The sequence below is a fragment of the Solanum tuberosum genome, unplaced genomic scaffold (assembly GCF_000226075.1).
Source record: "Solanum tuberosum cultivar DM 1-3 516 R44 unplaced genomic scaffold, SolTub_3.0 scf00023, whole genome shotgun sequence".
Lineage (NCBI taxonomy): Eukaryota > Viridiplantae > Streptophyta > Magnoliopsida > Solanales > Solanaceae > Solanum > Solanum tuberosum.
In genome coordinates, this window is record NW_006238949.1 from 152838 (window position 1) to 166249 (window position 13412).

Consider the following 13412-nt stretch of genomic DNA (forward strand, 5'->3'; position numbering starts at 1 on the left):
ACTAATGGCAATCATTAAGCAGACAACACTTAGCACTAGGAAACAAAATATTTCTCCCCCTCTAAACCCAGAAAAACCAACACTAACGCTACACTACTGCCAAGTTTGGCTAACTTCCAAATTCCTTAACAACATTAACTAATATAATAGTATTTTATTTTGAGACTTAGCAATTAAAGCATGAAACACTTTAGAAATTTTTTTCATCACTCACCTGCAATCTGATCGAGTCTCCCACGTCTTTGCCTGTAAGTTGGTGTGCCCTTATTTCCTTTACTTACTCAATTTATGATAAACCCATCTAACTTATTTTAATTATGTGGGCCAAGTGATAAAAATAATTAAATAATTCATGGACTTGGCCCATAGTTATTCAACTATATTCATTATTTAATAATTATTCATCAACTAAATATTCGTAGTTATCAAATATTTCAAAATTTCCGTTTTAAATTTTAAGGGAAGAGTCAAAATAGTTCTAGTTTTCAAAACGACCTAGCGGATCGCTACATCATCTACCACTTAAACAAACGTTCGTCCTCGAACGGTAAAAGAATAAAATGTACCTAAACGCTCAAAAAGCTGAGGATATTTACTCCTCTTGTCTGACTCGGTCTCCCATGTAGCCTCCTCCACCGGACGATGCTTCCATTGAACCTTTACTGAAGCAATCTCTTTCAACCTCAATTTTCAAATTATCCTATCCAAAATGGTTATCGGGTCCTCCTGAAAAGTCAAATTCTGATCAAGTAACACATGAATCCCATTGAATCACATGAGCACCACCCTGATGATATTTTTTCAACGTCGAAATATGAAATACGGGATGAACACCCGACAAACCAGGTGGCAAAGACTACTGATATCCCACCTCACCAATACGCTCCACAATCTCGAAAGGACCAATATACCTTGGGCTCAACTTGCCCTTTAAGCCAAATCTCATCACACCCTTCAGGGGTGAAACCTTCAATATAACCCTTTCTCCAACCATGAACTCCAAATCACGAACCTTCCAATCTGCATAGCTCTTTTGCCTACTCTGAGCCATGAGAAGTCTATCTTGGATCAACTTGACCTTGTCCAAGGACTCCCTCAACAAATCTGTACCCCACGGTCTAACCTCAAATGAATCAAACCAACCAATTGGAGATCGACATCTCCTACCATACAAAGCCTCAAATGGTGCCATCTTAATGCTCGAATGATAACTATTATTGTAAGAAAACTCCGCTAATGGCAAGAATTGATCCCAGTGACCGCCAAAGTCGATCACACACGTCCGCAACATGTCCTCAAGAACCTGAATAGTCCGTTCAGATTGACCATCAGTCTTAGGGTGAAAGGCTCTACTAAGATCCACCCGAGTGCCCCACTCCTTCTGTATAGACCGCCAGAAATGAGATGTAAATTGTGTGCCACGATCGAAAATAATAGAAAGGGGAACGCCATGCAAACGAACTATCTCTCGAATATAGATTTTGGCTAACTTCTCTGAATTATAGGTAGTCAGAACTGGTACAAAGTGTGCAGACTTAGTCAATCGATCCACGATGTCCCATATAGCATCAAACTTACCCAAGGTACTTGGAAACCCTACCACAAGTCCATAGAAATACGCTCCCACTTCCACTTAGGTATGGGTATCCTCTGAGTCACACCTCCTGGCTTTTGGTGTTCATACTTCACTTGCTGACAATTCAAACACCGAGATACAAAATCTACTATGTCTCTCTTCATACGACACCACCAATAATGCTGCTTCAAGTCACGATATATCTTAGTAGCCCCAAGATGAATAAAGTACCTCGACTATGTGCCTCCTCCATGATCAATTTAGTCAATTCACTGGTCCGAGGAACACAAATACGACCTTTTATCCTCAAAACTCCCTCACAATCAAGAGTTGCATCCTTGGCTTCTCCTTTTGACACCTTGTCTCTAATCTTACATAAATCACCATTATCAAACTGTTGAGCCCAAATCTCCTCCAACAAGGATGACCTAGCCTTCATATAACCCAACACCTTACCAGATTATGAAATATCAAGCCTCACAAAGCTATTGGCCAAGGATTCGACATCCCTAGCTAAAGGACGCTCGCCATCCTATAACAAGGCTAGACTACCCATACTTACCGCCTTTCGACTCAATGCATGTACTACCACATTTGCCTTACCCGGATGATTAAGAATAGTCATGTCGTAATCTTTGAGCAACTCCAACCATCTCCGCTGCCTCAAATTGAGATCCCTCTGATTGAATATATACTGGAGACTACGATGATCCGTGAACACCTCACAATGCACACCATAAAGATAATGCCTCCAAATTTTCAATGCAAACACAACAGCCGCCAACTCCAAATCATGAATAGGATAGTTCCTCTCATGAACCTTCAACTGCCTCAAAGCATAAGCTATCACCTTCCTCTTCTGCATCAATACGCAACCAAGACCGATTCGAGAATCATCACAATATACAACAAAACCCTCTCCCTCAACGGGTAGGGTCAAAATAAGAGCAGTAGTCAATAAAGTCTTATAAAACCCTTGCTCAACAAATCCTGAAACTTCTCCTTCAACTATTTCAATTCAGTCGGTGCCATACGATAAGGAGGAATGGAAATAGGTTGAGTGCCTGGCTCTACGTCAATACAAAAATCAATATCACGATTAGGTGGAAGACTTGGTAAATCTATCGAAAATACCACCAAAAATTCACTAACCACCGAAATAGACTCAAGCATAGGAGTCTCAACACTAGTATCTCGAATGTGTGCCAAGTAAGCCAAAAATCCTCTCTCTACCAAGTGACGAGACTTAAGAAATGATATCACCCCTTTAGGGTAATGACTAAGAGAACCTATCCATTCTACTATAGGAATTCCAGATATAGCTAATGTAACTGTCTTGGCATGACAATTTAAAATTGCGTGATAAGGAGATAACCAATCCATACCAAGAATCACATCAAAATCTACCATATCTAAGTCCTTTAAATCAGCATAAGTGTCATATCCCATCAAGGTAACTATACATACACCTGATCTACCACTACAGAATCCCCAACAGGAGTAGAAACATGTACCGGCAAATCAAACATAATATATCCAGACTCAAAGCAAAATATGTGGACACATAAGAATAAGTAGAGCCTGGATCAAATAATACAATAGTTGGTCGATGACAAACTGGAATAATACATGTGATAACAGCATCTGAAGCCTCAGTCTCTGGCCTACCCGGAAAAGCATAACAGTGAGTACGACCGCCCTCAGATTGTGAACCTCCATGAGCACCACCTCGACCAGAAGGAGAACCACCTCTACCTGAATGAGAACCACCTCTGCCACTTTGTACACCTCCTATAGTTGGAGGTTGTGCAGCCCTGAAAGTCGAAGCCTGAGAACCCTGATGCAAGCCACCATGTCTGGTTCTAGGGTAATCTCTCACAAAGTGTCCCATATCACCACTCTCAAAACAACCCCTACAAGACGTAGGCTGGTGAGAGGAACCTGAATGAACAGAATGTCCTCCACGGCCTACATGTCTAGAAGATGAACCCTGTTAAGTATGCACCGAACTCGAAGAACTATGCCCAGCGTAACCAACCTCAGACGCTGGTATAGCAGTATAAATGGGTCTAGTAGACTGAGAGTGATAACCTCTCCCTAAGTAACCTCGACTCCTAGGCGGAGCACCACCATAATCACCTGAATGACGGGTCCTCTTGCCCTCACGATGTTCAAATCCCTCACGTCGAATCATCTCAAACTCCTTAGCAACATCTACCACCTTCTGGAATGAAACACCAGAAGTAGCCACCTGAGAAACTCCCATATGAATCAGAATAATCATCCCCTAAGGACATCATGCCATGGCTGAGAGAATACAACATGAGAATAGCTCACCTTGGAATCTGAGGTGCTGGAGACTGGCTAGAGCTGAGGGCAAGTCGAAGTTGTTGGTACACTCGTTGCACTCTACAAAAGGAAAACAAAGAACCCTGTACTGAGTATATATCATCAGTCGACTCAAAATAGTAACTAATATGCATAAAGTAATAGTATAAAATCAACTATAGCACTTAGCAGGTGATGAACAACAAACAACATGAACAAGTGACAACTGAAGCAAGTACGTGATAATCACAATATCAAGCACACACACGAGGACTCACACCTCCACACCACGCTCATTTGGGAAATGGGTTCTTTGAGATTGAGTACATTCAGTTAATTCAATATGTTTTCCTCTTTAATATAACCGTGTTGGAACGTGACACCCCATCTAATAATACCGTGTCGAAACGTGACACCCGATCCATAATACCATGTCATAACGTGACACCCGATCCAATAAATCCATTTCGGAACGTGACACCCGATCCTATAATACCATGTTGGAATGTGACACCCGATCCTATCATACATTATCGGAATGTGACACCCGATCCAATAATACTGTGTCGGAACGTGACACCCGATCCTATACTGTGTCGGAACGTAACACATGATCCAATAATACCATTAATTCATTTGTTATTCTTTATCATCTCTTTCCAATTCCTTAACAATATTTCATTAAACCTTCTTTATTCAAGACGTCACATTAATGCAACAAGTTTAAGATTATGGACTTCGCGATCTTGGAATTACAGACCAATCACAACAACACATATATTATCCAAACCAGAACAACCAAGTACATAGAAAACTTCACATTATCACTCAATGAATATCAATCACTATTAAGAGTCTATCTATCATATAGAACAACACCATAACCTACCTCCATCGAAGAATCGAAGTCAAGCAAGCTACTTCTCCAATGTTTTTCCTTTCCTCAATGCTTCCGAACCTTTTCAAACCATCAATTATATATGCATAATTTGTGAGTTAACGAGTCTATAAACACCCCTATTACTATATGTCTAGCCTAGACCCGAAAATTCACCTAATTCTATAATTAATTTCCTAAAGTTCAAACCTAAGGGTAAGTCTTAATTCCTCCAATTAACATAACTTTAATGGAATTTAAATAATTCGATACACCTAATATTTAATTATCTATCTCAATATATTAAATATAGTTTATAATGTGAAAACAAAATATTAATAAATAAAGATGGAAGCCACTAGTCACGAAACTAGTGGCAGACGGACTAACATCAACCCAAACCCAATTCCTATACATCAGTTACTGCCCAATTACACATATATAATATACTAGATATAACATCCAAGAAAAGAAAAAGACAGTATATATATATACTAGGGTGGGGAGGCCCGTGCTAGCACGGGCCCAACAGACTCGCACATAATCTTTAGCTTAAAAAAAAATAATAATAGTGACAATAACAAAAATTGGTAAACATTTACATGTGTCAATGAATTATATAATGTAGCCAAGTAGACATTATTAGGAGTTGCTTCTTGTAATGACAATTCTGGCCGGAAAAAATAGAGAACAACTTTCAGTAGAAAGGGTGTAAAAGACTTAAGAGAGCTAAGTTAAAAATATCAAAGCCTATTGCAACAAATCTCAATGATGCAACATTTATATCAATGACTCAAATTCATATGCCATCGTCACACTTCATCTGGCTTCAAGATGTGAGCATAACCCAAGTATTTCTTGTGCAAAGACTGATTGAAGTGAGATCTACCAATAATGGAGGTATATCAATTTACAGACGACATCAAAATGTACAAGCGAAACACAATATTACCAAAATATAAGCACACTGTGCCACATGAATCCAGTGCTTTCTTGGTCATGAGAAGCTAAGGCTAAAGTTCTATTAAAGAGCCTTTCCACGTGGTAGAACCTCCTCAGGGAATATAAGGTTTTCACGAGGCTGATCTGGTTACTGGTACAAATAACATAAAGAAATGTAACCAATGTTTATTGGAAAAACAACTTGTCTTTATGAGAAATTATATTAGAAAGTCATCTCATTCCAATTATATTGAAGTTGTTGATCTAGAAATAAAGAAAAAATAAGCAAAATTACCTGAGAATCATTTATTTCAGATTTGATCTCATAAAGCAAAAATTATTTCAGTTGATTCAAAGCCACAACAAAAGAAAGTTATGCAGAAAACTTTCCAACACATTCAGTTCAACATCCATATATAACAACAAAGAAAATGTTTGTACACGTAGCTATAACAAATATAAAGCTTTCTACATGCTTTATAATTCCTCTACAATAGAACCTGTGAAGCTTATACTTCATATGTGACTATTTCTAGGAATAGGAGTAAATGAATGTAGCCAAACATGTAAAGATTATCATCATAGACAACAACCAAATTAATCATAAAGAAGAAATACTAACAATTGTTTGTGCAAGTAAGACTCCCAAATTGAAGAGAGGCCCTGCTCATTTTTTGGGTAAAAAGGATTGTTTGCTTTTCAAAAAGTATAAATAAAAAGGAAAAAAAATTAGATGGAACAAATGCATTACATATTCTAGAACTACTCATGTATGGATCAGTAACATCTAATTTAGATTTAAAATGAGAGGATGCTCACATATACATAGAAGTGTAGCCACACTTGAGGGGCAAAACTTATTCTAGTGTTGAGATATGTTGAAACCTGTAAACTCGAATGAAAAAAGTACAAACAACTAATCCCAAAAATATCACAGGCAAATAACTTTTATGTCATTCGGTACAGAGTAACAAAGTAGTCGACTGTTGAACAAAGAAGAGATTAGCCAAATCATAAAAATCCACAATCTTAGTGTACCCAACAGAGATCGTCGTAGATATAGAAGTTCAGCAACATTAAAAAGTACAAACAACTAATCCCAAAAATATCACAGGCAAATAACTTTTATGTCATTCGGTACAGAGTAACAAAGTAGTCGACTGTTGAACAAAGAAGAGATTAGCCAAATCATAAAAATCCACAATCTTAGTGTACCCAACAGAGATCGTCGTAGATATAGAAGTTCAGCAACATTAAAAAGGGCATGTGTTTTCAGAAGCAATACACATGATTATAGCCTAATAGGAGAACGACAAAAGGAATTTAATCACAAATGAAACACTCCCCCGTTAATAGTATAATTCACATAATATGTTGCACATTTTCTCTATGTAGTGTTCGTACACCCCTTCCCCAATAGATATCTTTCATGTTTGAGGAATACACCATGTACATGATATACATTGACAGCGCACTACAAGTCTTTGCGCCTTAGAGAAATCAGTAATTGTTGGTAACTCATATATCATACAGGTAGAATACATCTCTTAGCCAATAATGATATGGTAGTAGAATTTGCCTCACTATTTTCATGGTTCAAGATAATGCTTACTACAGGAATTTCACACCTAAATTCATCAGCACTATATGAACAGAAAATAATAGCTCTAGGTCTAAACCACAATATTCTTGGAGAATTTGAGGTTAACTTATTTGTTATTCTTTATACAATCAAACGTGGGTTTATCTTCATTTTTTTTAACCAGCAAAATATGTGACAATGCAAATATGGACAGAAAACAAAGAGGAGAATAACTAAATAAAGCTTTAAACTCGGATATATATTTCAGATATTTGTCAGTATATCAACAACTTTATTTGTCACTCACAAGGAGTTGAAAATAAAATAAAAGCCTCTCATTATTATCTCTAGTTACATTCTGGAGGTCTTTTAGTTAAGAATAAACTAATATGTCATCATTGCCATCGACTAATGCATTGCCAAAACATTTACTTAAACAACATTTTGGGTAAGACATAATTGAACCAACTAATAATATAAATATGTGATAAATGCTATCCTAACCCTCGATAATCTAAACAGGAGGAAACTTCAGCCAATAAACAAATGTTTCATGTGTCTCAATAACCTGAAATTAGTGAATCGTTTATTTCTGCACTGTCCAATGCCAACAACTCTTTGGAATATGTTCATTTGAATTACTTGCACCAATTAGATTCTATCCCTGAGTGTCAAAGAAGTAGTGAGAAATTGTAGTATTGGAGGAGTTGATAACCCCATCAAGAAGACCTCACACATGATTTCATAATGTATTTTTTTGGTGTATTTCGGAGGAAAGAAATTTTAGATGTTTTGATGGTCTTTCAACTCTAATTAACAGTTTCAAATCATTTTGCCTTCTTAACCTCTTCTATTGGAGCAATTTATTTCCCCGTAAATGATATATTACTGCCCCCTTCCGTTAGATTTCATTAGCTTGCTCAATATGCCTTAGAAACCATTCCTTGGTTCACCAAGTAAAATTATCATTTATCAATTTTGATAGACTATAAATCCTAAAACAAATATAGAACTCTCAAAATAAAATTTCTTCCATTTGAGGCAGCTTAAAATTCAGAAGGAACAAGGACACTTTTAAGCCTGAATATTTCTCTACCGAGGTCGAGGCTGCTAGATTAATTATCTCTGAACATATGAAGGACATAAGTACAAAACTACTCGAAAACATGCAATTGATTTGAGCGAGCAATCTATTAGCTTAGAAGATGAAATAAAAGATCCTTCACCATAGGTATGAGAAGATTTTTCATTAGATTTTCTATTTTGAAAATCAAAATTTTCCCTCAAGGATCTATTTTCCTTCAAGTCCTACCTTAATTAGTCCGAAGACATTCAAGACTGCTCCTATATTTATAAAAAACATGTTCCATACAGTAGCAAAGTTTGTTATCCAAATAACTAAGACGATCAAAGATTTAAAGATATATCAAAATCAACAAATATAGAAGGAAAACTACTGCACAACAATAAACAAACAAAACCAAAAAATTATGAAAAAATCAAAATGGTAAGTGAATTTCAAAAGCTGTAGGCAGATAGAAAATCAATATTCTCCAATTTTAGAAATCAATATTCTCTACCCTCTAAAATTATGAAAAATAGAAACAAAATAGAAAAAGCTCAAATTAGAGTGTTTACCAATAAATAAATGAATTTTGAATGGCCATTCACATTCCCAAATCTCCTGACATATACAAAATTCAAGAAACATGAAAGAGTAATAAGCCATAAAAATGATATGCAAGCAACTAATATAAACTTTTTCACAAAAAAACGTGTCTTTAAACTAAATATAAACATAGAGGACACATAAAAAATTGTGCTATTCATGTAATATTTATATCCAATTATGAAGAATCTAAGTTATACCATGTGAAATATTCTTTCTTAATTTCATAATTCGAAACCAAAATACTACAAAGTAGTACAAAAAGTCAACAATCACGAAAGGTGAAAACACTCAAAATCTGAAATCAGAATTCATGATTTGAGACAAAACTTCAAAACCTAATCACTTTTTTCACACACTAACCACCACCAGTTTACTAATCCTATTGATAAGCCTATCAAAACCCTCATATAATATTTAACAGAAAAATACCCAATAAATTTGTGACTATCAAAAATGTAAACTTGCCAAAGAAAAAAGAGAGAAGTGAGAAGAAAAAGAAGGGCAACACCAATTTCCAAGCATCCATGAGTAGTTCAAACCAATTTAGAAACATGCAAGAAGTAAATCCAACAATAGTACATTCAAAAATCAGAAAATCTAAATAAGACCCAGCAACTGGAAACAAATACCCATTAGGAGTTGAAGGATAAAAGTAGGTATTTTAGGTTAGGATTATACAATAAACATAAATTTTGAAGAGAGAAAATAGAAGTAGAAAAGGGGCAAATACACTCACCAGTTTCAAGTTTGAAAGAGAGGAATGGAGAATATGTTTTGATGAAAAGGGAGAGCTATACCCGAGCTACTTGCACTTCTTTCCACGTGGATATAAAGTGGCTATATCGAATGAAATTAGGTCAGACTAAGCTAAAATTTAAAGGGGTTCAAGGTACACTTTAGACTCCTATTTGTACCACTATATGATGTTGTGTTAGTCCCAACAAAACTCCCACTTCTAAATAAAAAAATAAAATAAATAAACATTGTAAGTTCCTTCTCCATAAATAATAAATTTAGCTGTATAAACTATAAATTGCAAAGAAACAATTTATTCAAGTGATGTCGATGTATCAGTGAAAGAGATGATCAAGTAAGAGCAGACATGGCAAGTAATTAGAAACATTCTGCATTTACAGCATATCATTTCATGAAGAACATTAACTCTTCAACTTTTAAATTCTTTGTACATATCTACTTTTCCACGCCCAAACATTAGTACCTGTTGTTCCTGCAAATTATTGAAAAGTGCACACAGCAGAAGTAGTCAACACAAGTTTCTGTTGAAGTCTATCAAGGCCAAATTTCATCTTTAGGCATGTGAAATTGTACTGAAGGAATGATAATCAGAGAATCTAAAATCAATCCTTTTCCATGATTTGATCTGTTATGTTCTAGAAGTTGATTGTTTTTTCGGTCACTTGCCTCACTCAACAGTTCAATTGCTAAAGCGAGCAAGGATCCAAAAGTAGTAACTGGTAAGCATTCCAAATGTCTTTGCATCACAAAGGAGTGAAATTCATAAAACTTGAACTCAGCAGACTAAATCAGGAAGTTACATACTGAATAGATTAAATAATTGAGAGCACACAATACGGATGAAACTGATAATCATAGTTGTTGGTCAAACAAAGAATGACCACTGTGATTTCTTCCCCCAAAGAAATATCAACATGTACGCATGTAAATGTATAAGTAAATCCACTTGAAGCCACAATTCACACCATTCCACAGAAAATTAGAGATATAGTGAATCGGGCCAGAAGTAGCACCAATATATCAGGAGTTATTGATAGCCAAAAGCAAATAAACGTGTAGAAATCAAAGAATTTCATAAAAATATAGTGAATTGGGCTAGGAATAGAAACAATGTACAAAGAGAACACATTAAGATAAATATTAGAGTTTATTTCGTACTTCTCAATATGAGATACCAACATATTGGTAGAGTAAGCAGTTGCAGATAGGATAAATTACACCTCAAACTGATTTTAACAGAAATTTAATAAAAACGTCATACTTAGCCTCAATTTTTCAATACCATTGAATCATGGTATGATAGTTCAAATAAGGCTCATTCTAACACCAAGTACACAAATGTGACAATTCAATATCTCAATTCAACTAAATGAGTGTTTAGTTTCAATCCAAGATATATGTCCTTACACGTGGATATAAAGCAACTATTGCCAATAAAAATGGGCCAGACAGAGCAAAAAATTTAAAGGCTTTCACTGTACACTATAGAATGGTTATATAAAAAGAGAAAGTAGTACAATTTAACTTGCTTTTGGTACAATTTTCTTATGCTATGTTAGTCCTCTCCAACTGTCCCTTAATGATGAGAGATAAGATGTTCTACATTAGAAATAAATACGTGGTACAATCGAAACAATAGCTCTTAAATGAAGCCTTAAACGTCAAAATCTACCCAAAGTAAAAAGCACCAAAAAGGCCATAAAATCAGATAAAAAACAACACTATCCACATATATAAAAATTAAATTATCTAGAATAGTGACATGGAAATATCATGGTGGCAAGCAACTCTCCAACTAAGGATATTCTATTCAGCCTAAAATATTCATGCAAGCAGATCCGCATCAGTGGAGATAGTTGCTCCTGTGAAGGCAACTACACCACCTGTTCACACAATGATTATTTTGTGTAAGAGTCTGACCTGCACCAATTATTGTTTCCATCGAGGCACTATCTTACTAATCATGAATAACGCGCCTCTTTCAATTCACAAGTAATCCTAGAGTATATTCCTGCAGTTATAATGTCTATAATTTGCTTGAAAATAAAACCAAATTTGAAGATTAAAGTTCATGTTACTCACGAAGGGTATTATACTATTTGCTTCAATCAGTAAAATAAAGATAATTATATCGAACAATTTGTTATACACAACGACAACAGTAAATCAGATCGCATATTTTGCTACCAAAAAAATGACCATACAAGCTCTCAGTGATTGTCTTTAGTATAATAGGAAAGAACACCTCCCTAGACTTATGCGTAATTGAGCTAAAAGTTCACTTCCATGTGTTCCCTTTTAATGTAGTTATAAAGATCAAACACAAACACTGTCGTTTCCCTTGCTGCTCCACCAAAAAATCTCAAAGAAGATTAAAATTTGTTGAAAAAATTGACACTTTTAGCACCATAAGTTACTTCACATACCTTCCTGATTAGCATCCCTGACATGACACATTCCTTCCCAACTTATAGTCACTGCATACTTTTTTAACTCATTAACCCTTTATCAAGTGAGTGGACCATCAATTTTTCTATTGCAGTCATGACATTAAAAAGTATGATATAAATCTGTTTTGTATGCAGTCAATTTATCTCAGATTCGTCAACTTCTTCAAATATGGCTAATCATCCTAGAATAGAAGTTTTATCTGGAAGGTCATTTAAAGGAAGGGGGATAATATAATTATGGACAACTTAAAAATGAGCAAGACTTGGTGATTAACATATTTTCAATATTCTCATCATCAATGTACATTATTTAGTTCACAATTGTTTGTCCATATTTAAGGGCCATGCAAATTAATCATCTCGGCATGCATATTTGATACAATTCTAGTTTAAGTAATACAGTAGCCCAAGATAGAAACCTTAAAAAATTGGCAAAGACTTCTCCACTTTTTATTGTAGTTGTAACTGCAGTGAAGCCACATAATAGATGAGGAAGAAATTCACAGAGATTGGGCACTTAAAAATTAATATCAAACTTATCCTCAGTAGACAATTTAATAATTAAATCATATTTCCACACCAGTTGATAAGCACTATTTTTTAGTAGCTACAACAGTGGATCCCCACCTTTAACTATCTGTAACTTAATACTCTTCAACAATTTCATTATGCTTGCAAAAATTGAACTAAAATAGTATGGAGCAACATAGCAGTTAGTCGTTCATTTCACTAACTGAACAATTGTTAAGTTAATTGAACTCTGCAATTGGATTATAGTTAAGTGGCCCATAAATATAAAAAGGCCCCAAAGAGGTTCGATTAACATTTCGTGAGGCACAGAATTGAACTACAAGTTGAAAGTGGTAATACTTTTGAAGGGGAACTACACTTAGGTTATAGTAAGTTACCATTATTTTTAAAAAAAAAAGAGAATTTGTGATACTTACAAGTTCTCTGTCTCAAGCATTCCTTTATGTCTGCTCTCCGGGTCACCTGCATCATCCTGTTTACATTGGGCAAGATGTTTTGGCTAGTGTTGGTGAAAAAACACTATAAAAGGAACTAAGGGTGAAGATAAGAACAAAAATTGAAAGAAAGGTCAAACGAAGGTGCAAACAGGACAGTGCAGAAAAGCTGTTGTTTGTTACATCTCTGAGATGAATAAATCATGAAGTGTAATCTTTGTGCTAGGACTTAGTTCAATAATAAGAATTTTGTATGTGCCTCTA

General features: G+C 35.3%; 1 protein-coding gene across 1 annotated transcript; it reads right to left on the minus strand.

Annotated features, from left to right (window-relative positions):
* Positions 1-2966: 2966 nt before the first annotated feature.
* Positions 2967-9178, minus strand: LOC107059517 (uncharacterized). The gene is made up of 5 exons (XM_015306085.1): positions 8944-9178; positions 5734-5874; positions 4794-4862; positions 3914-3985; positions 2967-3827 (listed from the first exon to the last, which is right to left on the minus strand). The coding sequence occupies exons 1-5, from the start codon at positions 8970-8972 to the stop codon at positions 3791-3793; spliced, it is 348 nt and encodes a 115-aa protein (XP_015161571.1). The 5' UTR covers positions 8973-9178; the 3' UTR covers positions 2967-3790.
* Between the last annotated feature and the right edge of the window lie 4234 nt (positions 9179-13412).